General features: G+C 47.3%; 1 protein-coding gene across 2 annotated transcripts in view; it reads right to left on the bottom strand.

The window, feature by feature from the left end:
• SLC7A1 (solute carrier family 7 member 1) overlaps window positions 1–27,685 on the bottom strand; it is a 48,932-nt gene that overhangs the window by 1,996 nt on the left and 19,251 nt on the right. The window contains exons 3-12 of one of the 2 annotated variants that reach the window (XM_074986017.1): window positions 26,778–26,875; window positions 19,877–20,261; window positions 17,678–17,836; window positions 14,324–14,498; window positions 9,025–9,152; window positions 6,384–6,606; window positions 5,446–5,585; window positions 2,645–2,747; window positions 1,137–1,339; window positions 701–864 (exon numbers count right to left, since the gene is read on the bottom strand). In XM_074986017.1, coding sequence (XP_074842118.1) covers window positions 701–864; window positions 1,137–1,339; window positions 2,645–2,747; window positions 5,446–5,585; window positions 6,384–6,606; window positions 9,025–9,152; window positions 14,324–14,498; window positions 17,678–17,836; window positions 19,877–20,246 — 1,665 coding nt within the window. In that variant the 5' untranslated portion in view covers window positions 20,247–20,261; window positions 26,778–26,875. The remainder of the gene's footprint in view (window positions 1–700; window positions 865–1,136; window positions 1,340–2,644; window positions 2,748–5,445; window positions 5,586–6,383; window positions 6,607–9,024; window positions 9,153–14,323; window positions 14,499–17,677; window positions 17,837–19,876; window positions 20,262–26,777; window positions 26,876–27,685) is intronic. The other variant, XM_074986008.1, reaches the window with a different exon arrangement.

Here is a 27,685-nt window from a genome sequence, read left to right on the forward strand (position 1 = left end):
TCACTGCAGCTCTGGACGTATCTCCCTAATTCCTCACACTCTGCAAAACTCCTCTAGTTCAGCCTCTCTGCTTCACAGTCCAGTCCTCCTCTCTTCCACTTCCTCCTCCTGCTTCCTCTGCTCCACACCGAGTGTCTCTTCCCACTCATGCCTGACTCGGGGCCTCCCCATCCACAGAACAGCCTCCTTGTTAAAACTGTGCAAATCTCCTTCATTCTCCTTTGCCAAAAGGCTTCCAGCTTCAGCAACCACCCCCTGCTTCCTCTCTGCACTGCACAGACTATTTGCTCTGTACTGGGCCAGTCTGTGCCCACAGACTATAAGCTCTTTGGGAGTTTGATCTGTGATTTGCCGGGCTCAGCTCCTCTTGCTGCATAGCACCCTGCCAGCTAAGACAGCGGATAGAAGTCTGTCTCCAGGGGCTAGGTAGAGGTGCAGTGAGTCGTTAAAACACTAAATCTTTCACTTTGGGCAATCTGGGTTTAGTTTTGGTTTGGATCACTAGAGGAAAGTGATCTTGGTGACCTCTGCCAAAATCAGATTGGAGGTACACTGGGAGAGCAGCATGGGACAGCTTACCCACTGTCCCTGCCTGAACTAGATCCACTTCCAGCCCAGATATCTCTCTCTCTCTCCCTCTCCCTCTGCACAGCCAACTCCCAAAGAGCTCTCTGCCACACCTTCCTCCCAGGCTGCTTACCTTAAATGAGAGTTTGGTTTTGCTTTCAGGTTGCCTCCAAATAACTAAACCAACAATGAAGCAAAGGAGAATGTGCACAGCAATTAGCACAGCCCACGATGTCTCTTTTATCGACGTCTCTTTGTGAAGGACAGCCAAGCTACAGCAGCTGACGATAAGACATCCTGCAAACAAGGCAGACCAACGTTTACTGAATTGTTACTGAGAAAAGCAGTTGTAATTTCTGAGCCAACCTCCGCATGTTCAGCTTTGTTATTCGAGGGATTTAGTTTTAAACCAGTCATTTAATCCATCTATGTCAGTGTGGTTGCCTCAGGCAAGCACTTGGGTTTCAGAACAATCAATCAACCTTATACGTTATTAAGATACCAAGAAGAGTTTGAATGAGCTTCCCTAGACTGGCACTGTAAGACCAGAGCCAGAGAGCAGCACTTACCTATAATAAAAGATGAGATGTTAACCACCAAACCAGAGAGTTTGGAGGGATCTGAGTTCTGGGGACACAGAATGGCTTTTAGGGACCATTTCTCCTCCAGAATCCCAACCTGTGATTCACTGGTGCTCACAGACTCATTAGTGTCCACCTCCTCTGTTGTACTCGCCATCTGGTATGCCAGGTTAGGCTGCTCTGGCTGGTACCTTGGTGAAGGCAAACAAAACAAAGAGCATTGGGTTGGTAGAGGTACAGCAAGCTTCTGTCTTCTAGAGATAGAAGAATGCTCAGTCTGAGCGCTCCACATGCTTATGGCTCCCTGTGAGGAGTCAGAAGGCATGCTATGGCCAAAATGCAATGACATGGGAGCTGCGTTGGCTACTTTTCTGGAGCCTAAGGGTGCCATATGGTATGCACTGGTGGAGAACACTGCTCAGGGATTAGCAAATGGAGGCTGGAGAACACAGCTAAGAGCTGAAGTATGAAAAACACTAGACTGGCTTATGCTTCCACAGCCCCATACTTGCAACCTCCTGTACTTGCAGACTGATGAACACCACTGGCTGCCTTGGGATTCCTTGGCTAGTGTTAGCAAAACAAAACAAACCTGGGGAGGGGAAAGAGACGAGAAAGTAACTTAAGGCATTGGGTGCCTATAGCCCCTTTGCCTTTTTTTCCCCTCCCCCACTTGCAAGGAGAATTAGGTCCAATTTCCCCTGCACAGAACTAATAAAGAGAAGACAAAACCAGAGGTGTGCACCTGGCCACCTGGAGCAGCAAGGGAGGGGAGGCATTTTACAAGGAGATGTGGGGTGGGGATTTGGGTTGAAATTGCACCAATGATGTGCCTATTCGGTGCGTGCATGGAGAGCCTGGATGGGGAGGGCTGTAGAAGTCTGTATCCTGCACCTCTTTAAAGAGAACTGTATCAGTTCAGGGTTGCCAACACAATTTTGTAGCAGATGCCAATAAGAAAGAAAGATCTAGGTGGCCACTTTGCAAGTCCAGCCTAGATAAAAAAAGAAAGTCATTCTGGAGCGTTCAATGCCAGGGGCTAGCCTGACTCGGTGTTGCACAAATAACAGCAACAACAACAACAACAACTACCGCTGCTTGGCAGGCACGAGCGTGTGAGCCCCCGACTGGTACTGCCCAGAGCAGGCAGACGGCAAAGTAAATACAGGGGATCTCCCACAACACTGCACTCCAGATCAGATTTCGATAGACTTGGATAAGTATTTGGGCCCACCTGCGTCTATAACCCAGTCATGTGTATGTAGGCATGTGCGCTACATTTGTGGGTATTTTGTGTTCCAACAGAGAGTGCACGGTTCCAGACTATCATGAGAATATCAGAACGGCCATACTGAGTCCATCTAGCCCAGTATCCTGTCTCCCAACAGCAGCCATGCCAAGTGCTTCAGAAGGAATGAACAGAAGAGGCAATCATCAACTGATCCATCCCATCTCCCATTCCTTGCATCTGGCAAACACAACACGTGAATCCATACCTCAGCACCAATACGCAGGCGGCCACCAAGGAATAAGCCAGCAGGGTCCCGATAGACATAAGATCCACAAGATCTTTCAGGTCAAAAAGAAACGCCATGGCAGCTGGGGAGTGTGGAAAACAAAGTGATAAGCCTGCAGAAGACTCACATTAGGGGAGTGTCAAATTCAATACAGTTGAAGCACAACCAGTGATCTGTCTTCAGATCCGCACTGAGAGAAATCCCCAGGGCACACAGGGGGCTTTGCAGCGCCTCTTGTGACAAAGGAGACCTGCGACTCAGGTGAAATGAAAACATACCAGACTCTTTATTGCTTCCAATGGACACAGATGGATGACGTGCTCCTCCCTGGCGTTCACACTAGAATGACTCTAAGAGCTTGGTGTGCTCTTCCCTCCCACTATGTACTCTGGCAACAAGAACCAGAAGGTGACAGATTGGCCCTCTTCTAACCAAATTAAGCAAGCAGTCCAGTAACACCTTAACGACTAACAATTTATTTATAAAGGTGTTACTGGACTGCTCCTCTTGTTTTGAGAAGCTACAGACTAACCTGGCTACCTCCTCTCTGGGACTCTTCTGACCAGGCTGGGAACAGAACAGACCCAAAGAGCACACCAGGAAGAACTGACCAAAGATCAGTAACTGGTTAAAAAATACCACAGGCAGATTCCTGACACAGTTCCCTGTGGGTATCTGTCCACCTCAGACTGCTAGGTAGAGGCTTTATGTAGCTCAAGACGAGGGGGGATGCATAACACTGCAAAGCATTCCAGTCTGTCTGTGACTCTTCCCTGCCTCGCCTGTTTGTTCAAGATTGCAAACCCCCGTGTGGTTTTAAAGTCACGTGGGTAAAAACACACAGCAAGGACGTGACTGGAGTCACAGGGACTAATCACATCAGGAAGGAGCAGGCCTTGGCCATGTGTAGCAAAAACATTTGAGGGAGGTGTCAAAGGTAGATGGGCCTTAAAGAAGAGCTCAAGCCCAAGTGCCCGGTTATGCTACTTTTCCTCCTAGATCAGATGACCGCAGGCTACAGCAAGGCCTGATGGGAATGATGGCAGGACAATGAAGCCTCTTTTCTGTCCAAGAGTGAGCCAATGAGGATGGATTATTGATTTAGTGTGATGAGGGGTGAAGGTTGATAGGGGAAGACCCACAGAGGGGAGAAGCTCTGGTCCCAGGGGTAGGGCAAGGGAAGGGAAGGGAAGGAAAGGACTTTTAAACACTGTACCAGGGCAGGATTAAGACAGAGGCACTACAGGCCTGTGCCTAGGGCCCTAGCTGCTAGGGTCACGTGATTATATCAGAGCAAAGCGCCATGCCACCAGTTGGAGGAAGCTGTTTCTACTGGCCATGCATCTTGATCAGAAAGTTAAGCCAATGCCATCACAGGACGGCTTTAAACACATCACAGGCGGCTTTAAACACAGTCATAAGGGATTACAGAAAGGAGACCAGCTAAAACACAGGAAAGACACTAAATAAATATATATCGGAGAGGTAGCCGTGTTAGTCTGTGGCTTCAAGAACAACAAGAAGTCTTGTGGCACCTTATAGACTAACAGATATTTTGGAGCATAAGCTTTCGTGGGCAAAGACCCACTTCATCAGATGCATGAGTGGAGGGGGGGTTCAGAGGGGTATTTAAAGAGTGGAGGTCCCAGTAAGAGTGAGGGCCAGAGCTGACAAAGTCTATTCAGCAAGGTGGAAATGGCCCAGTATCAACAGTACTTCTCAAAAGAGGAAAAAACAAGTTAGATCAGACAGGGGGATGTGAGCCTTTGTCAGAGTCTAATGGGGAGATATTAACATCCAGCGCAGAGAAGCTGCCTTTGTAAGCTGCGAGCCACTCCCAGTCTCTGTTTAATCCTTGGTTAATGGAGTCAAATTTGCAAATAAATTGTAGCTCAGAGATTTCTCTCTCCATTTGATTTTTGAAATTTCTTTGTTTCAGAACTGTCATCCTTAAATCTGCCATTGAGTGTCCAGAGAGATTGAAATGCTCTCCCACTGGCCTCTGTACATTACCATTCCTGGTGTCTGCTCTAATAATGTTAAAGCTATGACACATGCTCAACCCCCACAACTACAGCCAGACCTTCACAAGAGCTGAAAAGCTCAAAACACCCACCTATGGCGGATCCAGCACCAATTGCCAGTCCCAGCACTGAGGCTGGGAGTAAAGAGGAGACACAGGCACAGAGTTAACTGTTCGTTCTTTATGCTGATTTTGCTTCTCTCTGAAAACCTGGAAGCAAAACTCCCTGGATTTATGGTTGGCATAATCCTATCAGCTGTAAGTAACTTATTAAGAGATGACTTGGCCACAGGGAACACCTGACACCGTCACCTGCGGTTACCTGCCAAGCTCCAGCTACGTAAAGGCTTCATATGGTGTCTATCACCATGGTACACAGGCACAAGCTAGTCTACAGCCACAGCACCCCTGTGTCGGGCTTGGCCACCTTCTCCACGCAGTTTGCTATTTTAAAAGCACAGCAGTGCTCTGGGACAGGGACTGAGAGTGGAGCGAGACGCTACTTGGCATGAGTAAGGAAGACAGCAGTGGGTCCTGAGAGAGACCCCAGGGGAAAGCGCTATCTCCAAACACAAAGATATTTTGCATTTCCCTAGTCCTGTGCTATTCAGACATTGGGAACCCAAAGCGAAGCTCAGGAAGCCATGCCGTGGAACTGCAGAACACCATATGAAGGACTAGCCCTGTGCTGCTGCACTCTTCCCCCCAGACGAGCTTGTGTGCACTTTCTGCTCATCATGCATCTCTTGGCACCTACCTGCAACAGCCCCTGAAGTTACCGTAGCTATTGCTGGGGTTTTGGTCCTACTATTGACCTTAGCCAACCATTTAAACAACAGTCCATCTTCTGCCATAGCATAAATCACTCGAGGCATTGGAAACATGGAGCCAAGAAGGCTAAGGAGAGAAAAGGCATGGCCTATTAGTACAGCTCTCATACCACACGTTGGACAAAGACAGAAAAAGGGGGAAGTATTTTTACCACAGCCCCAGAGCAGAAGGGTTTTAATTAACAGAGCTTCAATTCTGGGTTTTCCCCAAGTGCTGTCCCCCTAATTACATACAAATATGGATGCCTTAAGCTAAGCACTTTGGCTCAGGTCCTCAAAGATCCTTGGGTACTAAACTCACATTGATTTCAGTAGGAAATCATCTTAAATCCATAACTTTAACCCAGATTTCAACTCCTGCATGGAAGTGGCTGATTTTCACAGATGCAGAACACTCATCAACCCCACTGGAGTCACTCCCACTTACATTTGGTCAGCCTGAGGCACTCGTATCATTTCCTGTGGGCTGCTTAGAATCTTAGAACACAAACTGACCTCAAGAGGTCATTGAATCCAGCCCCCTACTTGTAAAAAGGAACACTTCTTTTTTATTTGCTCAAGAGACACACAGTTTCTACCTGTCCTTAAGATGGTGGTTTCCTGTGTCACTAGTGGAGACTCACAGCTTTGAAAGCTAATTCTAAGAAGTTGTTTGGGCGATTTCACACCAAGTGAAATCCTGATTCTAATGAAATCAGTGGGGCCCAGCACTGGCCCAAACAGCCTGAATACTCAGCACTTACCCCAGCATAGATCTAGAGCAACATCACTGACGTCGGTGGAGTTACACCGGTGTAACAGACATAGACTAAGGCCCTTACCGTATAATACACAGAAAGAGGAAGCAACGGGAATGGCATCTCACCTAGTAGAAAGGGCGCAAAGTGAACCAACGGCCACTGCATAGTTGGCACCCTCCCAGCCCACGTAGTGGAACGCATTGGGTAAAGGACTTTTTGTATCAAGCAAGAAGTAGGGCATCATGAGTGTGAGGGCAGCCGACACGCCAAAGTAAGCGATGAAGCAGATCAAGAGTGAAGCAACGATGCCAATGGGGATCGCTTTCTGCGGGTTTTTCACTTCTTCACCTAGAACAGAGACAGTTACGTTATGGCCACAGGCAACAAAGAGGCTAAATGAAATGGACTCCCAGGCAAGGTGGGGCTTTCAAGCAAGCCAGGCAGAGTACAGTGGACATCTCCCAGTGGCAGTCAGGAGAAGCTAGGCCGCCTGCCTGATATTTATGACCGCAGACATCTTCCTCATAATTACGCCCGTAAGGAGAACTGCCACCATTTTGTGGGAGGCAGAGCTGAGTGTTTAAAAAGAAAGATTAATCGCTACAATTTGGATAACCAGCATTCAATCCAAAACAGGGTTGGCTGCTTCACCCCTGACGCAGCTGCTTTCATCTTCAGTTCAGAGGAACACAGGGCACTCTGCGTCAGATTCATCTTGGGCAGAAGTCCAGTGAGTTCTGAGAAAATTCTGGCCCTAGGAGCCCCAGTAGGTGAAAGGGAATGGAAGGTGGGCCTATCAGGAGACACGTAGGCTAGATGGAAAAATGGACCAAAAAAAAAAAAAATCAGGAGTGTAAACTGTCCATTCTCTGTCCTTCCAGAGGTCTCAAAGGTCTGCCAGAAACCCGCCCCCAACCCGGATTCTTATTTATTCAAAATTTTCTGTGAAAACATATCCTTTTTGCTTTGGATTGATTCATATTGTCCAAGGCCAGAAGGGATCACTGCGATCATCTAGTCTGAGAGCTGCAGAGCACACGCCACAGAATATCCCCACAGTAAATCCTAAAGCAGATCTTTAGAAATACACCCCAGGTTGCTTTAAAAATTGCCAGTGATGGACAATCCTTCTTGATCCTTGGAAAGCTTTTTCATGATGAATTACAGTTACCATTAAAATCATATGTCTTATTTCTGGCCTGCGTTTGTCTAGCTTCTACTTCTGGCCACTGGATTGGGTTATACCTTCCTTTGTTAGATTGAAGGGATGACTATTAAAAATTTATTCCCCATGTAGGTACTTACAGACTGTGAGGAAGTCTTTCTTTAACCTTCCCGTTGTTAAAATACGATGACTAAGCCCCTGACTATGTCTAATAGTACAAGACATGTTTTCTAATCCTCTAATCTCTGTTATTGCTCTTCTCTGAGCCTTCTCCAATTTATCAACATCCTTCTTTTGTCTCTCTTTTCTCCCTCGTTCCCTTCTCAATTTCTTTTATTTATTCTCCTCTGGGAGAAGAGTTAAAAAAAGAGGGACATACTCCACAAAACCTGCTTCCAAACTATAGCACTAAAAACTTTGAAAATTTTTGCCAGAATTTCAAAAAAATCTATTTTTCTAGCCAAAAACTAAACATATTATAACCAGACACTAGCAAGCTCTCTTGAGTACCTTACAGACAGGGACCCAAGATGCCAAGAGACTGTCTGAAGAGCTGTGTCTACATTACAGAGTTCTGTCGACTGAAGAGGCCTCCTGTTGACAAAACTAGGGAGCGGCCATACTACAAATGCGTTCTGTCAAGAATCTGTCAACAGAACACAACCTTCTTCCCGGCAGAGTTCTGTCTTGAAAGTTTGAGGTACAGCACCTCTCCTCTGTAGACAGATTCTGTTGACAGAAAAATAGTGTAGACGCTCCAGGGAGACCTCTGTCAACAGGGAGAACTTCCAGTTCACCTGTAGCCCTGTTTGCAGAGCTTCCAGTGGGCTGTTCAGTCAACAGAGGGCTGGGCAGTTTGGCTGCTCTCTGAGACAGAAGGTGTTGACAGGGAGAGCCCCTATTAGGTGTGGACGTGTTCTGAAGACAGAGGTTCTGTTGGGAAATATCCATCCACAGTGACTTCTGAAGACCGAACTTCATAGTGTAGACCCAGCTAAGGTCATATAAGATGACTGTATCAGAGCTGGGGACAAAGCCCTGTCTCCTGACTCTCAATCTGTGCTTAGCCCAAAATCCTCTCTCCACACTGCCCCGCCCCCCGGCACTTTACCATTGCACACCACTGTATTTCCTGGCTTCAGCTAGGGCTCAGAACAGCGAAAGCCTACTCCTGAAATTTTCCAAACCAACAGAAAATGGAAATTACTGGACGACAAGAAAAAAGAATGGACAGGCACCAGCTCGATGTGCTGTTCAGTGAATGAAATTAGAAATACTATTTATTTGTGTTGTAGTAGCAAACCAGAGGCTCGCACTCAGGATCAGAGGAACTGTGGGCTAATAACTGTACAAATCCAGAACAAAAGGTATTCCCTTTCTCAGAGAGCACAATGTAAGCATTAAAGTTAGAAACAAGGGGACAGAAGAGCGATTGATGGGGGTTCCTAAAGTTGAAATGATTCCACAGGACAGCTAGCACACAGCACGATTTCCTGATTCAGCAGAAAAGAAGTTTGCATTACTTGTAAATTGTCTCATGTACAAAGCCAAACTCATAATGGGAAACAACTACTCACTCAAAATGAGAGCTTTCTGCTTACCTGTGGTAGCAATACAGTCAAATCCTACGAAGGCGTAAAAGCACGTGGCTGCCCCCGAGAGGACTCCACTGAATCCAAAGGGCATAAAGCCTCCAGCACCCTGCTCCAGAACTTGTGCCTGTGTTTGACTGAAAAGAATAAGCCATCAGGAGAGATTGTGCCAATGTTCAGACACCTATCTGAAGTTTGTTCCTGCCGACTGTAACAGAATCCATAATTGGAGTTGGAGGAACACTTCCTATACTCACGGTCAATAGACGTACAAAGGACAAAATGGCAGAGAATAAGCAATGAGCTAAATCCTGAAAACCGAATGAGAGGCATAATAGGCCCTACGTCCATCTGACCGAAATGGTCACAATGCAGAGGGGTGGGCAGGATGGGGCGACTCCGTGCCAGAGGCCTGCACCGTGCCAGCTTGTTGCTTTTGGGACTTAGCAAGCAAGTTGGAGCCACTAGATCCATAAAGGACATGCAGCAGCAGCCTCAGAACAGCTCTGCAGCATTCCACAGCCTGAGGGAACACTCCCTGCCTCCACAGTCCTTGCCAAACTCTTCACTGCTGAGCTCCCTGACTCAGGCCTGGGCCAGGAAAAAAGGACTTGCAGCACCATAACTGGGCTTCTGATTGGCAGCCAGCAAAGCAAGGCACTCAAATAATCTGGGATTTACATTTTACTAAAGGTGCTTAAGGTCGGATTCCAAAGGTATTTAGGTATTTAAGATCCAGACAGGTACCTGCTGGGATGCAATAGCTAAAGCCCGGCATGGATACAAAACTTGCATCCACATTTGCAGCTGCATCCACCAAAATGATCCCTGGATATCCACATTCATGTCCCCAAATGCAGATACTGGCAGAAATAAAGCGCAGACCTGCAGGGCTCTAACACAGCACCCAACCAGGTTAGGAGCTCAACACCATCGCCATCATGGAAGGAGGCACCGAATCTACTTAGGTCCTTTTCGAAATTTTACTGGATACTTCCAGCATCTCTAGACCCAGACACGTCCCTGCAATCCTGCCCTCGGGCCAAGGGTTATCAACCTTTTTCTTTCCGAGTCCCTTCCTCCTGCCCGTAACATGCTATAAAAACGTCAGGTCCCAACAGAGGGAGGAGGGGAGACAATGACAACTCAGGACTCCAGGTCAGGAGTGGGCATAGGCATAGTTTGCCTTGATCTGGGGGCAGGACAAAGGCTGGCAGGGCTTGTGCCAGCTCCCCACAGCAGAGTCCAGAGAGGGAGTGCCACCTTCACCCCCGATTCACCTTAGCAGCCCATCCACCTGTCTAGACTGTGGAGGGACATAACCAAAACTGTAACTCAAAGGGGGGCGGGGACTCAACTCATAGTTTCAAAACAACTCGGGGTCCAGCCAGGGGACAGCTAGAGGCTGTGTGCTGACAGGCGTATAGCTCAGGGTTAGGGAGGGAGTACTGGAGGGCTGTGTGCAGATGGGGAGTAGCTCAGGGTTAGGCGGGGGTAGTGAGGGGCCATGTGCAGACAGGTGTATAGCTCAGGGTTATGCAGAGGCTAGCTAGGAGCTACATCCAGGCAGGGGTACAGCTCAGTGTGAGGCAGCGGGCAGCTGGGGGCCGTGCGCAGGCGGGGGTACAGCTCAGAGTGAAGCAGGGGATGGTTAGGGGACGTGTGCAGGCAGGGGAATAGCTCAGGGGGCAGGGCAGTGGTGGCTAGGGGCCGTGTGCAGAGAGGGGTAAAGCTCAGAGTGAGGCGGAGGTAGCTAGGGGCTGTGTGCAGGCAGAGGATAGCTAGGGGCCGTGTGCAGAGAGGGGTAAAGCTCAGAGTGAGGCGGAGGTAGCTAGGGCTGTGTGCAGGCAGAGGATAGCTAGGGGCCGTGTGCAGAGAGGGGTAAAGCTCAGAGTGAGGCGGAGGTAGCTAGGGCTGTGTGCAGGCAGAGGATAGCTAGGGGCCGTGTGCAGAGAGGGGTAACGCTCAGAGTGAGGCGGAGGTAGCTAGGGGCTGTGTGCAGGCAGAGGATAGCTAGGGGCTGTGTGCAGGCAGGGGAGTAGCTCAGGGTGCAGACACAGCAGCTAGGTGTGGTGTACAGGCAGAGGGCAGCTAGGGACGTGTGCAGACAGGAGTAGCTCAGGGTGCAGGGAGGGGTTCCTAGGGCCGTGTACCAGGAGGCCGCGCTGTGTGGTGGCTGGTCTCCAAGGGCTTCATGTGGCCCAGAGCCAAGTCCCCCATCTAAGCAGCTCTGGCCAGCTGCATGAGCAGTCGGAGGGGAACGGAGCTGAGGAGCAGCCACATCCGCAGCACCAGATGCAAACGGGGGAACGTCATGGCTGCCTGCTCCACAGCACCACCAGCCCGGGGGAGGGAAGAAGCAGCAGGTGCCCTGGCTCCAGCTTCCCTTCCATCTACGACAGCGCTGTGCAGCCTGCAGCCCACAGACCCCTGGCTTCCCCTCTCCCGCACTCCACCCCCACCCCCCAGCACTTCAGCCCCACGCCTCCCCCTCCCTCCCAGAGCCAGAACACGACACATCCACATTCACTGCTCCTGGTTCCCACCCCTGGTCTATGACCTGGCCGGTGGGCAGGGCCTCAGGGGACCTGGAGGAGAGGAGAGGAGAGGAGATGGAGCTGCCCCTGGGGCTGGGGTACGGCACTGCAGTTTGGGCGGGGGCGGGGGGGAAGACATCCTTGTGCCCCTTCGATTCTGCCCAGGGGCTCAGGGCTTCTGGCTGCACCCAGACTTCAGCCCTGCTGCCATTCCCAGCTTCCAACAGGGGTGGGGAGCTCGGGGTTTCAGCCCCATGCCGGTGCCAGCTTCAGCCATGTACCAGTCCCAGCTTCAGAGTCGTGGGGCTGCTGGGGGGCTCAGGGCACCAGGTTCAACGGAAAGGCATCGCAGCCCCTCTGAAAGGCACTCCTGGTTGAGAACTGCTGCTTTAGGCCTCGTAGGACCGGACAAAAGGATCTCTCAGCTTGGCCCATTCACAGATGGTTCTCAACATCCAAAGTTACTGTAGGCAGGTTCCTGGGAATTCAACTGAAGCTCAGCAGGCCTCTGGCTTTCAACTGGAACACCTGGCAGGTCTGGTCAGTGATACTGGCAGGGCCATTAAAAGTCTAGCTGGCAGCGCAGCAGGGCTGTGGCTGGCTCCTGCCTGTCTTGGCTGTGAGTGGCTCCCCGAAGCAGCCAGCATGTCCTGGCAATGGCCAGATGCAAGGGCACCTCCAGAGGCTCCATATACTGCTGCTGCTGCTCCAAGCACTGGCCCCACAGCTCCCAATGGACAGGAACAGTGGCCAGTGAGAGCGGCAGCTGCAGGTGAGGGCAGTACAGGGAGATCCCTGGCTACCCCGAGCCTATAGGCCATAGGGTCAGGCTGGCTGCTCCTGGGAGCCGCCTGAAGTAAGCACTGCTCACACCCTAACCCCCTGCCCCAGCCCTGACTCACCCCTTCCCCCACACCCAACAGCCCTCCCAGAGCCCACACCCTGCACTCCTCGGCCCCAGCCCAGGGTCACTGTCTGAACCCCAAACTCCTCATTCCCAGCTCCATTCCAAAGCCTCCAGCCACAGCTGCAGCCCTCCCTTCCCCCATAGCCTCGCCTCCTCCCCAGCCCAATGCCCCCTCCTGCACCCTGAAGCTTCATTTTTGCCCCCCCCCCGAGCCCACATCCCCAGCTTGAGCCTTCACCCCTTCCCATAGCCCAACCCCATCCCAGAGCCCCATCCCGTACTCCAAGCCACTTGTCCCCTCCCGCCTAGCCTCTCCTGCACTCCAAATCCCTCATCCCCAGCCAGAGCCCTCACCACCTGCACGCCCCAAACCCTAGCCCAGTCCAGGGAAAATGAGCAACTGTACAAGGGTGGGAGAGTGGGATGGGGGGGGGGGGGTGGAGTGCAGGCAGGACAAGATCAGGCCTCAGGGAAAGGGGCAGAGCAGGGCACAGGTGTTTAATTTCCTTCATTCAGAAAGACAGTAAGCCTGATTCAGTGCTAGATGGGCCCTAGTGGCTACTATTCTCACTGTGAACAACAAGAAGTCCTGTGGCACCTTATAGACTAACATATTTTGGAGCATAAGCTTTCGTGGGCAAAGATGAGCTTCATCGGATGCATGAGGTCTCATGCATCCGATGAAGTGGGTCTTTGCCCACAAAAGTTTATGCTCCAAAATATCTGTTAGTCTATAAGGTGCCACAGGACTTCTTGTTGTTCTCAAAGATACAGACTAACTTGGCTACCTCTCTGATATTCTCACTGTGTTAATTCAGATTGCTGATAAACTGACTTGTGTCCGCCCTGAATTAACAAACACGGTAATGACAGTTGAGGTAGTGTCTTTCCAAGATGCTAATCTGCATTTTTTCCCAGCGTTAGTTTGTTCTGAGAAGGTCTGCATCTGCTTTGTTGTTGAGCAGTAAAATCCATGTGCTTTAGCATTAATTAATGTCATGTCCTTTGTATTAACCAGATTTTTTTCCACCCTTTTTGCACAGCAAAGATCAGGTCCTGAAACTGTACAATTATGCAAATGATCATTGCCTATGTGGAAATATTCTAGGTGAGGATTTGGCCCAAGGTTGATCATTTTTTCCCTAGCCTTCATCTAAATGCAGATGCATAACATTAAATCTTTCAACAGTAGCAGAGCCCTGGCCAGAATTAAATGCACAAATTCTGAGAGAGACAGGAACTAAGCGAGCAATCAGTCCCAGGTTTTGAAGAAGATAGGAATTATCTGACAGCACTGAAGCATGCACAGTATTGACAGCATTAATAGAAACAGAATGAGCACTGGCGTCACACAAAATCTCCTGGTATCTCAAGCTGGACAATGATCATTTAAATGCCTTCCAGCACCGTGTATGTCCAAATTATGGTAGGGGAGGAAAAAAAACAAACAAACTGTAAAACATTTCACTGCTCAGATCATTTCAAAAAGTGTATCCAATTTAAGCACTTAGATGGATTGTTACAGAAACAGAGCTCAGCTTTAAATTCCTTCTTCAGAGCCAGACTGAACCCCTGTCCCTTCCACCCTCTTAGCAAAGACAATCTCCAAGGGGCTTTCTCCCAGAGAGCCTCCCAGCTGTGGTTTTTAAATCACAGATGATCTAGTCCCAAGAGCCCTGACAACCCCTCTCTCATGTAAAACTCTCAGTCACATGACATTTCTGCCTTACTGCAGACGAGTGACCACTTGACAAAGCCTGGATATTTGGCCCATAATGGCCACAATGGCCACCCACGAACCTTCGAGTGGTCCCTGAAAATGAATCATCAATAAGTACACACAAGAAGAAATGCTGTGACATACTTGTCTCGATGCAGATTGTTGCTCATGTTATAGATGTCGTCGATGGTGAGGTGCCAGTTTTTCACCGACCCCTTCACAAAGCCTGACACCATAACGAAGCCGAGAACGAGAACGTTGATGCAGGTGAATATTTTGTTAACCATTGCGGATTCTTTCACTCCACAAGTTAAAAGCCCTGGAGAAATGATGAAGAACGGATATTCCTTCAACAGCAGCACATGGCCCAGGCACTGCAGAGCAGAGGGAAGCCCTGCCTTTTTGTGCAATTCTCTCTTGCTGCTTACTATTGCCCATAAAACACTGTTTAAGTGGCTTACGCAGCAGTTACCTGGGCTCTGCGTGCTGGAACTCTGCTAGGTGGAGTAAAAAACGTTGGGCCCAATCTTGCAAAACTCCTTTTTTTATGAAAGCCATCTTATTGAAGTCAAGTAGACTGAGTCCTTGGTAAATACAAACTCCATCCAGACACCACAGATCATGTTAGCTCTAGGCCTTGGAGAAAGCAGCATTGGTAGTTTTTGGGAAGTAGTTCATTGTGCTCATGCAAGCCCTGCCTAAAGCACAGAAATCACAAACACCAGCCACCTTCAACACTTCTTTAGGAAGATGGGCTTGTGTCATGCCAGCACAGCGATCAGGCACAGGCACTTAAACTGAATAATCACAGAAGAAGCCATGAGCCCACTGCAGCCAAGGGGAGTTTGGGCATTGTTTACTGGGAGTGTAATTTCAGTTCATTTCTTGAAAAACAGCGTATTTATAAAGTACCAGCAACAACGCCAATGAGTACAACAGAATAACAGATTTTGTTTCATTTTCAATCTTCACCTAGTGACTACCATTCCTACTTGCTGGCTTGCTGTGTAAGAAAGAGGTTACCTGTGCAACCACAATCTAACATGTAGTCTCAGTGATAAACACCACCACGAGGTGTGAGCAGTGTTTAATTTTTAAGGAAAGAGGAAGTGGGGCTCAAGCAATTTTTTTCTGCCATGCAGTGCTACGTTGGGGACGGCGGGGGGGTGGCGGGAGGTGGTATGGGCTTCCGTGAATTATTCTTTATTGCCTGTGACCCTTACTAAAATATTTTGTGGTCAAATCTCAGTCTTCTTCATAACTAGTGCAGAAAGCCCAGAGGAGCCAGGGCTATGAATTACTAAGCCTAGAGTTGCCAGGACTCTGTCCGGGCACAGATTAAGCACTGGGTTTTGTAGGGTGGAAAAGGAAAAAACTGCAGTGGGACAGGAGTTGGCCAATAATGAGTTTGTTTCACTCACACGTGGAATCCATCGATTAAATGGTGAGAAAAAACCACTGAAATAGTCTAGTCTAGTCTCACCCCCTGCACAACAAGAAGTCCACATTTGTATTTTCTAAATAAGTCACCAAATAATCACTGGGCACAGAAGAAAATCTAGATACAGTAAACTCTTTCATATCCGGCATTTTATCAATCTGGATCTCTCAAATAACCTGCATTTTAGCCATAAGTAAATTTTAGTTACTTTTTCCTTAAGTAAGGTATAGTGAAAGTAAATAGAAATACAGCAAATGCAGTATAAGTTTACAGTGTACAACACAATGGTTGTTGGCAAATAAAGTACTCTGTTTTTTAATATCTAATCTTGTTCTCCTTTAGTGCTATGCACTGCTAGGTATACCCCTCTATTATCCAGAATATTTGACTATGCATCAACCTCCCAGTCCCAGGGCTGCCAGATATGAAAGTGTTTACTGTAAAACAGAGGCAGTGACCAGAATATAAGGAACTGGGCACCAAATAGGAGATAGTTCTCAAGAACTGAGACAGGCATAAACTACAAGGCTTATATACAAAGGCAGAGTTAAGAGAAGGCTGCGATGGTGACCACCCCACAGGCTTTAGTTGTATGTGTGGACACTTTCACGCAGGGCTGCAGCAAATCTGCCTGGCACTCATGTGGCAACATCAGCTGAGCCCAGCTGTCTGCTTCAGGCATTTTGCCATTCAAATTCGTCCCGACCACCCCCTCCACTATGCTTTGCCTAAACAGAATGATGCTGTATCTCCAGGAACCAGGAGTGAGGAGCCAGCCCCAGCCCTGGGGCCAGGAGCCACTAGTGCAGCATAGTGTAGAGTAAGCTTGCTCTCCAACCCTGCCACCCTGCCTTGCAAAACCTAGCTCTACTGCTTCTTATTTACGGAAATAAAACTGCTTCTTCAGAAACGCCTGCAGCTGCAAAGGTTTAGCCATTTTACTTGCAAAGAGCAGTAGATGGAACTCTACAAAGACACGTAAGTCAGCGCACACGTTTGAATACTGATCCAAACCAAATCCAGAGGAAGCCTGAGAGGCCAAATTCTCACCAGTCAGACCTGTTTAAATCTCAAACCACTCCATTACATGATCAACTGAGAACAAACTCTGCCCTCATACCAGCTAATTCAAGCTCAGCCTTTCAAACCCTGTATATGAGGGCTTCCAATGGACTTCAACAGGAGTTCCACACTCACCAAAGGGTTTGCAATTTCAAAGCTTCAGGCTGGGAACCTCATAAGAATATGTTTCCGTGTGACAGTTCTGATATTTCCTGCTTCTAATCATGCCTATAATATTGCAAGTAGAGGCTCTGTTGGATCATGGCCTCTCCCACCCACCAGGAAGCACACAGGCACAGGAAAATTGTTTTCTTTTAATTAACTAATGTGAAGCTTGATAAGGTTCAGTCTGATATTTGGGTGAAAGTTCAGCTGGGTTTGCATTTTAAATCCTGCTCTTGTGCAGAATACTCCCTGCATTCCAACTGAAAAATACGGCTTGGTTTTGCATGTTTGGGAAAGAGAGAAAACGGTTTATTTTTCATGCAGAATGACTTCTCTTGAGTCCTGCAACCACAGCTGCAAATTGAAGTCCACACATTTAAAACAAACAGTCATGCACCAGGGTGTTACTTGGTTTCGTCCTATTTCCCCACATTTTCCTGGCCAGTGTGCTATATAAACTGGCAGATCATCAGAGTGGGAGTCAGAGTAACAGAACAGAGTCCCTCTGCAATAGTTTAAAAAAAAAAAAATCCCCTCCATACCTATCTCAGAGTAACAAATCCCCCTGTCCTACCCTAAATGGTATAAAGATTTGATTGTTTCACTGGTGTTCCAGTAAGCGCCTTGAATGCTCCCCTCATGAAAGATCTTATAAACAGGATGTAAACAGTCCCAACTCCAGAGCAGCTAAATACGTCAATCTGACACTCTGGGAACACAAAGGAGTCTTTAATAAATTGTCCAAAATAAATGAGGGTGTTCGCTCATCCGCCCAAAGCAAACAATGAAACAGGAATATTTTATCCCAGCAACCTTCTCCAAGGGCTTACCTGTTAGGATGAAGATGATGAGAACAGAGAAGATGTCTGGATATTCCGCTAGTACCCCAGGAGCATCCATGGTCATGTGCTCTTGGCAGAAGCGCTCAATGTGCTTGCCTGTGAGTTCATCGAACGTCGCGCTCCATGCTCTGGCCACGCTTGATGTTCCTGCCAGAAAACAGAAAGGATACAAAGCACTTTCCATGACTAGAAAATACTTCTAAATGAGCTTCACTACTTACTGCTCCATGACAGCAGCGTGGGTCAGCTGAGGGGAGGCAGAGCTGACCCCTTCCATTCAGTCAGCAGAGGTGACTAGTGAGTCCTCTCCCATACGGCCACTTGGGAGGTTCCGCTTCTATGCAAACCAAATCTCAGGAGACAGCCCCTCTCACAGAGCACCTAGGTCAGCACGTCCTTACCTCACCCCCAGCGGCCTTACCCCCAAAGCCCACTGTGCGGAAATTTTTTTCATGGAACAAATCACATGACTTCAAAGGCATTTCAGTGTTGTAAAAGCTGGTGAGAGAGAACGAAGAGGCTCTAAGAGGGGAAAAGGGGGAGCGAGCAGGTTAGCAGCTCAGGAGGGTATGAGACATACAAGGCCTCCTTCCTTTTATACACAGGAATGCTGCACGTCCTTCAGGTGAGGAGGAACAGCTCCCCCACCGCCTAACTGCCCGGGTGATGAAGGAAAATGCAAACTGAATCGCTGCATAGTTTGGACATTGCCTAAAAAACAGATGCCACAGTATGGAAGTAAGAGAACGCCTCGAATGGGAAATATCCATGCTCCAGTTCTACAGCATAGACAAAAAAATACTGCTCTGCAAGATAAATGCTGAAATGCAGCTCGTAAATTTCAACAAGAAAATACCAGCCAGTGACAAGGGTCATATAAGCAGAGTATCAAACACATGAGAATTGCAGAAGTCATGTATGTATTGCTATCGTTAAACACTGGAGGATGTTAATTTAAAGGTAATTAACAATTTTCTACAGAGCAAAACAGCTTAAGAGGAACCTATTTTGGAAATCGGGGTGAGGGTGGGGGAGAGGAAGCAGTTTATCTGGAGCTTTTTTACACTACATGTTATTCCCTTCCTGACATCAACCTAATTCATAAAAGAAGAGCAGACCACTGAGTTCTGGGCCTTGTACCTGGCATTCTCTCATTTCACATACAAAACCTAGAATGTAAGGAGGTTTCATCTAACATACAGAATGCAATCAATACTAGCCAAGACAAGCAGCACATATGTCACCAAGCAAGTGTTTATCTGATCTCTTCCAGGCACACTGGGAATCAGTTTCAGTTTTAATGGCAATATCGCTCATTAAATGTAATTTTAAAAATTCCTTTAATAATTTAACAGAAAACTGTTTGTCATTAGCTAGTGGAGTTGTTCCTTTACATGATACGGCAATTTCAGCCTGAGCTCCGGCACCATGACAAATGGCCAATGCTACATCTGAGGTGTTCAATGATTCAGTTAAATGGACAAATCTAGAATTAACCAAAATGATTTCTTTGTAAAACTCAGAAGCATGAACTGAGCTGTCCAGGGCCTGAGCCAAAGCCTTTTGTCATTTATGGGACACTTTCCACTGACTTCAAAGGGCTTTGGAATGGACACTGAATTTACATCAATGAAAACTAGGCACCTAAATATTTCTGAAGACCTGGGCCTGAGTTCTGCAACCCACACTGGGCCCAACCCTGCACCCACTAAATCAATGCAAAAAACGTAATTGATTTCAGTGGAAGCAGGACTGGGTCCTTAATCAGCAAACATTAGTATAAATGTTGAAGAAATGAGATGTTGACTCCCCACAACCCTCCATCAGCTGAGCATCAGCTTTTTTCTCACAGCAGAAGGAAACATCCTTGTTCCTGGTAGAGAGCTAGTAAGGCCTAAAGCCAAAACTGCACAAATCAGATGATACAGTAGTTAAAAGAAAGTAGAAGAAGCAACCTTGCTTTGATCCAAATTGTTAACTTAGATTATAGGATGAGGTGAACCTTTATCAATGAATTTCCAGAACAAGCTCTGCAATGCTCAGGTGGGGAAGCTGCTGCAGGGGTGAGGTATGCTGTAGTTTCTAATTTTTATAACAATTTGAGTGTGCAACTAAAATTTACCGTACAAATTAGGTAGGTACTCTGGATGTATGCTACAATATTTCCGCATGCCCCTCAGTACTTACCAATCACATATGAAAGAATTAAATTCCACCCAGTGATGAATGCCAACAGCTCACCCACAGTCACATAGCTATAAAGGTAAGCTGACCCAGTCTTTGGAACTCTAGCACCAAATTCTCCATAACAAAGTCCAGCCAACACAGAAGCCAATGCAGCAATCAAGAAAGAGATAACAATTGCAGGTCCTGCGTTTTCTCGTGCCACTGCTCCAGCCAGTACATAGACACCTGCGCCAAGTGTGCTACCTACACCAAGAGCTACCAAGTCAAAAGTGTTGAGGCATCGTGACAGCCGGCTCTCTTCTCTGGTGCAATCCACAACTTTTCGGCGAAGCAGCTGATTTCCAAGATTGAGAAGTCCTTGGCAACCCATCTTTTCTGTGGAAACCTGTAAGAAAGATGCTGGATAATTAATGATACTAGCCGTAATTCAGGAACAATCACCTCTACAATACCATGCTGCTATTGTGGTTAAGGAACAAAGATCTTTTCATTTCACACCTTTTAGCCACCTGGGTCTTCCAAGTTTTACCTACTTGCTGTAAAAGAAATCAATACTGCTAATAGAACAACATACAAAATGATAAAATATACAGTAAGTCCATGTGAAAAGCACACTTCAGATGCCAGGTAATATACAGCGTACAAGATGATATAACACTCATCAAAAATAACAAGAAGTCCCACGGCACCTTATAGACTAGCAGATATTTTGGAGCATAAGCTTTCGTGGGCAAAGACCTGCTTTGTCAGATGCATGAGTGCAGGGGTTTCCGAGGAGGATTTAAAGAGGGAGTCTCACTCAAGGGGAGAGCCAGAGCTGACAAAGTCTAGTCAGTCATGGAGAACATTCACAACTCCAGATTGACTGCTGATAATGGGGCACATCCTCCATGACTGAACAGACCTTGTCATCTCTGGCCCTTCCCTTGACTGAGACCCCCTCTTTAAATTCGCCTCTGAAACCTCCCTCATACATCTGACGAAGCAGGTCTTTGCCCACAAAAACTCATGCTCCAAAATATCTGCTAGTCTACAAGATGCCCCAAGTATTTGTCATTGTTTTTGAAGATACAAGCTAACTCGGCTACTTCTCTGATACTTATCAAAAATGCATACTGTGAAATTGAACTCATTATACCAGCTACAAAATCTATAATATTGACCCGTGTAACTGAGACATTCGCTGAAGGAACAAACATTTTCAGAGGACACCATCCAGCCATACCCTGGCTTAAAAAATCAAATGTTTCCTACTCAAAAAATAATAATAAATAATAAAAAAAAACATTAAACAGCAGGAATAAAGTTGAAGATTTCATGCATTTCACCACCATTTCAGAAAATACATAAAGCTTTTCATGAGCTATATGAATTCAAACAAGCAGCAAAGCAAATCTCAAAAAAATCTCACTTGGTGAACTGTAGACATTCCAAAGCACAGAGGAAAAGGAAAGTGTTTCTACACTCAGACAGAAGGTAGAACTCTTTACCTAATACTATTAGCATTTCAACACTGACAATTCTTCTGAGTTAGGACCACAATACCTCTGTTAGACTTTCTTGCAGACAGGTGGCTGTTCCCTCCCTAAAACCAGAAGTACTGAAGGACTGTATGTTTCAAAAACGTATACAGAACAGCAACAGCCTAGAGCACGGTTTCCCAAACTGGGAGGCGTGCCCCTCTGGGTGTGTGTGAAGATATTCCGGGGGAGGGGGGGGCGCGAGGCAACCCAGCGCCCCTGTCATTCCCCCACCCCAGGAAAGATCTGGCCTTTGCTTCTAGCTCTCAGCCCCTGCCATTTTATGTGGGTGACCCAGTGCAGCTGCTATAAAAAGCAGACAGCCAGCGAAGACCCGCATGGAGCTAGCTGCCTCTGCAAAGGTGAGTGAGTGTGGAGTGGGGGCAGGGGGAGGAGTAGAATGGGGGGCTGGGGGTGCCTGGCTTTGTAGGAGGGGAGGGTCTCGGGTGGGCAGCTTGCAAGGCTCACAGGGCTTAGGCAGCTGACCCCGGGAGCACAGGGCTCGGGTGGCTAGTGAGCAGGAAGGCAGCTGGTCCCAGTGGCTGGTGAGCAGGCAGGCGGCTGGCCCTGGCAGAATGTGGCTCAGGAGGCTGACTCCAGCAGCAAGGGGCTTTGGGCTGGTGGGCGGGCGGATGGCCCTGGCAGCAGGTGGCTCAGGTGGGCGACTCAGACAGCTGGCCTGAGTCTTATGGCAGCGTGGGGCTCAGGCAGGTGAACGGATGGATGGGCAGCTGGCAGGTGGCTAGCCCCAGCAGCGTGGGGCTCAGTCAGCTCAGGTGGGCAGCTCTGGCAGCACACGGCTCGCCTGGGTGGGCGGCTGGTGCGGACAGCTCTGGTTCCTCGCACAGGGCTATGGCGGCTGACCAGCTGGGGCTGCACCAGGCACCTGCAAATGGGCCAAGAAAAACTGTTTGTGCTTCTTTTTAATTTTAAATAACATTTGTATATCAAGTTTTTGCGTTTATTTTAAAATTACGAGTTAATTTTTTGCTAGTAAAGAAGAGGTGAGGAGAGAGGCATGAGGTTGTCTCAAAAATCGAAAGGGGGGGCGTGATGCCGAAAAGTTTGGGATCCACTGGCCTAGAGTGTAAAACTCGTACCTGTACAGATAGTTAGTACTCTCATAGACTTTAAGGTCAGAAGAGTCCATCATGATTTCTTCTGACCTTCGGCCACAGAACCTCACTCACCCACTCATGTAATGTTTTCACACTAGCTTTTCAATTGTAACTCACTATAGCTCCAGTGTCTCCAGCAGGGCTACGCAGATTAACACCAGCCATGGCTGGGCCCACAATTCCTTTTTGACTGTGCAATAGCTTCCCAGGGAAGAGATGGAAACCCCTCGCTTGGGATTTTTACATTTGATATCACTTCAGTCCATCAGAGCCCTAAGTGGCCATAAGCTGTGTAGGCCTCGTGCTGCCCTGGCATTCTCAAAAAATAATGATGGGATGACCCTGTACGCTAGAGGCACAGCTGGCCACTGCCACTTGGAATCCATACTACAGCTGAGTTAACACTCCACTCCCCATCCTGGCAGTGCTACTGTCTCGTGGCACTGCTGACACTCCCCACTGTCACGTACTAGTGAGTTCACCGACCACTTACACAGGAACAGTGTCTGCACAAGGGAGGGTGCCAGTGGGTGAGGTCTTTGAGGGGCAAAGGTAGGAGATGGGAAATAGGGTGTGCCAATTTACTCCTGCCCTCACTCACCCCCCCCCCACCCCACTATCGTCTATCTCCTTACTGGGATGCTCCCTTGTGCCCTATCCTCACTTTGTCCCTTGCAACAGCAACCACTAGGCTTGGGAGCATCAGAACTATATCAGTAAATGTCATTGTGCACACACACACCACCAAAAAACAGTAACAGAGAGATAGTCGTGCTAGTCTATATACTATGAAAACAAAAAAGCAGTCCAGTAGCACTTTAAAGACTAACAAAATAATTTATTAGGTGATGAGCTTTCGCAGGACAGATCCACTTGTTCAGATCATAGCTATACCAGAACAGACTCAACATATAAAGCACAGGGGTCCAAAAATTGTTATCAAGGCTGACAAATCAGAATAGCAGAGGGGTGTGGGGTGGGGAAGTTAAGAGTCAGGTAAAACTAAGTATGTGAAAGAGTCCTTATAATGGAACTAAAGACAACTGATGGACCCAATCTTGCACCAAGCCAGTGGATGTTTTGCTACCAACTTCAATGGGAGAAGGAGTAATCCTATTTGAATTTATATAAGGCATGTGCATAAACTATTCCAGGTTTTTAAAAAGGCAACTGAATTCTTTCAAGCTCATACAGCAAAAACAGTCCAAAAAGAATCATATTTCCAAAACAATTTCAGATTGGGGCTTTCTTAACGAGAACTATAGGCATTTATTGACTCTCTATGGCCATGAAGAATAAAGCAGATTTTTTTTTTTTTTAATATGATGATTTGCTTAGTGGAGACAACATTTCGTCGTACATGGCTTACAAATAAAGGCCTTTATCATGACATTGCATGCACACAGGTAGACAGTTGCCAACCTGCAGGTCTCCAAGATTGGGTCCTGTGAGTCCAGAAAGTGTAATACGTTGCAACATTTTCATGCTTCGCTTACTTAGAATTTTTCAGGGATTTTTTGCATTTATAAGGAGAACACTGAGTCCCTATGCTTTAGCCATTTTCTTGCACACTCCCATTATCTTTCAACTCGCAGTAGGCTGATCACAATCCAAAGCACCTACTACACATTTTTTGTTGCCTTCGAAACAATGAGGACACAATCAGCTTTTCAGCTTCAATTACAGTCACAACAGATTAGAGCAGATGTGACCTTCAGCAAATGTTGACATGGACAATCCTCAGTTAGCTGCATACAGGAAAGCTATCTCTAGCCCAGCCCCTGCCAAAACCTTTTCCTTTATACCAATCAATTCCTAGCTGCACAGTGGCATCGGGGTTGAGGTCAGAAAAAGAGATGACGATTTTTCCCACTCCAAAGCTGGATCTGCTTCTGATCTCCTCCTCTTGAGAAGCTGCTCTGGGCTCTGATGGCAGGAAATATTCCCTGGGACACTTTTCCCTTTTCCTTGTGGTCATTTCTTTTGTGTAGCTGAGGCGCTATTGGTGTCAGAATTACTCCAGGAATGCATCTGTCCCTGGGGATTGCCACTGCACAGGGAAGAGATTGTTGAATGGCAAAGAACCACCATAGGGCCTCCTATGCCATCCTCCTCCTGGCCCTCTGTGGAGGGAGCATGGCTGGGGCTTACCTACATCCTGGTGATCCCCAGCTGGTAGTCAGCGTTGTCAAAGATGGATACAAAGCATGTAAGTGTCACACACACCATCTCTGCAGTAATTATAGATGTCAGCATGAACATATTTAGAAGTACAACCACAAATATAAACACAAGTACTTTCAACTCCTGTGTACCCTGCAACTGTCCGGCCAATCCATGGACAGCTGCCTAAATAATATAAGCACACGGTGTAAGAGAAAGGAAAAAAGCAACCACAAAAGATAGAAGCAGACAAAGCCATTGTTTAGGCCTTGACTTCCCAGCAGCCCCGTTGGCACTGGAGTGTGCACAGTGGCCAGCAGGCCTTTCTTAACCCTCATTGCACAGGATGTAGCTACTGGGGTTGCTTCCTCAATGCAGGGCATGGAGATATATGTGTACAGTGCATATACAAAAACCTACCCCATGCCAGCAGGCTCTGGCTCTTGGGAGCTGTTTCAGTGCAGTAGACTTTTGAGATGAGGTTGCAGCCCAAGCTCTGGGACTCTTGCGCCTCAGAGTCCCAAAGCCTGGGCTGCAGACCAAGTGCGGAAGTCTACACTGCATTGAAACAGCCCCCTAGTCCAAGCCCAGTCAGAGGGGTCTCACCGAAGTGTACACAGAGTCTCTGAGTTGTGAGTCAGCCTGCCCTGGCTCCCCACTGACTCATCCCTCTATGGGCTTGGACACCAAGTCTCCTCACTGCTCTTGGGTTGGGGGGCAAGTATCCCCACTGCCAGCTGCGGTGATCAACGAGAAGTCCAGGAGGTGGGACACCATCCCCTCCGTCTAGTGCAACAGCAAGGCCAACAGTAAAAAGTCCTGGAAGCCAGAAGACAGGGCCAGCAAACTCCCAGCCATGCCTGAGGGTCCTAGAGACCAGCTAGCATCTGGACCTTGAGTGATAGGTGATGGTTCCAAGAAACTATTTTGAAAAAGTACTTGGAAATAAAAAGTTACACATGCTACCTACACAATGTACAAAGACAAACGTGCTCAGTAAAGAATAATTAACATACCTAAGTATGAGCATACATGGGAAAACAGCTGCCAGAACAGCCTGCATAACATCGTCTTCATTCTGCTTCAGTTTTCAGAAGGAGAATGGGCTAACGCATAGTGATCCCAGGATCAGAGGGAACACAAAGGGGATTAAATGAATCTTCACACCCATTTCCCTCCCCTCAAAAGCCGTGGCAGACAGACTCAGGGGCTACATCTACACTAGCATGCTCTTTCGAAATACCTCACAGAGCGTCTACAGACAAAACGTGCCCTTTTCTTCCCCCAGATGAGGAAGAGTGCCTTTTCTTCCCCCAGATGAGGAAGAGTGCCTTTTTCTGAAAGATTCTTTTGGAAAAAAAAAGTGTGTAGGTGCCCCAATGGACCTTTTTTCAAAAGGGCAGTCCTCATGGCACCAGATTTTTCAATCCTTGGCCTGTTCTTCTCAATGAGCGCAGGCTGTGTGGACGCTCTGTATCAAAAGACCAGATTCATCTTTTCAATCCACTTCTTTGCATGTGAATGTGCTCTTTTGAAAGAAGTGTTTTTGGGAGAGATATTCTGGAAGAACTTCTTTCAAAGGACCGCTGTAGTGTAGAGGTAGCCAGGGAGTGGGCCAATCCATGCTTCTTACAACACATGCTAACTTAGGCCCTTAGTTTTTACTCCAGGTATTCAGCTGTTTTCTGTAAAGGACAGATCCTCAAACCTTGCTGCCTTTGCTTTGAAATGTCTGATCCTTGCCATATGCAGTCTAGCAATTTCTGTCAGTGAGTTCACTGAGATCACAATTCTACCCATTCTTACTAGTTCATGTCTTTCTTATCGGACTAACATTTTAATGCATTTTGCCTTTGTTTGGCTCTGTGTGCAAATTCAAGTGCATAATCATATTTACTTTAAAACAATGTATTCTTCCTCATTACACTGTGGTTTACCCATGATATTTAAGAAAGGACCATCTTTCAAAATAATGCTGTAAGAAGATGAGCAAATTCATGCTACAAGCACCTGTCCCATTAAATATAAAACTCAACATGTAAAATAAGCTGATATGGTACAAATTTACATAAACAGCGTTCTCTCTTCCTAAACACTTACATTTTGTTTTACTTCTGGTAACAATTTCTTATCTGCAAAGCCTTGACACAGTTCTTGAGAATTTACTCTCAGAAGTAAACTTTAGCCTGTATATGAGCCTAAGGAAAGCAGAAAGAGAAATGATCTACAGAGCAAGGTTACAGTTACACTACAGCACTCTGTCAACAGAAGTACTGTAAGGAGTGTTTTCCTGACAAGACTTCTGTTGACAAACTGAGGCCACACACAAAAGCCAATCCAGAGAGCGCTCTGCTCTGTCGACAAAGCAGTCAGACTGCTTGGCTGCTCTCGTGACAAAACAGGCACCCATAAGTGCAGCAGACAGGGCTGCCCGTTGCTGCGGATGCCGTCTGTGGAGAGAAGGGCCCCCAGTAGGGCCACACTGTTTTTTTGCCGACAGAACCTGTCAACAGCGTTATGCCTTTAAGTTTTGTGGCAGAACGCTACTGGAAAAAGTGCTATGTTTTGTCCAGATACTGTCGACAAAGTGCATTGTGTGTGTGTGCGCGTGCACGCGCACACTTGGCCAGTTTTGTTGTCAAAACGGGGGGTTTGCTGGCGAAACTTAGTACTGTAACATAGCCCCAAGAGACAAACTGCATTCACATGTAATAAAGTCTCCAAGCACACATTAACTACCTTCAGGCACCTCTTTTAGGAAAGAGTCACTAATCCTGGGGCTCAGTCTGCGTTTGCTGCTGAAGGAGGGTCAGTCATGGGAACAGGTTTAGACTTGAATTTATTTCATTATAATGCATTATATAAAAGAAAACTTTAAGACTTGGCTCCACTCAGTGCCACCTCTCATTATGCTAGGAGTGCAACCCAATAAGCAGTTTCAGTTCTCTGTCAGTGTCCTTTTGGCTTCCATTAAATGACTGCCCCAGCGTAGCTATAAACATGAAGAG

The sequence above is a fragment of the Carettochelys insculpta genome, chromosome 1 (genome assembly GCF_033958435.1).
Source record: "Carettochelys insculpta isolate YL-2023 chromosome 1, ASM3395843v1, whole genome shotgun sequence".
In the NCBI taxonomy this organism is placed as follows: domain Eukaryota; kingdom Metazoa; phylum Chordata; order Testudines; family Carettochelyidae; genus Carettochelys; species Carettochelys insculpta.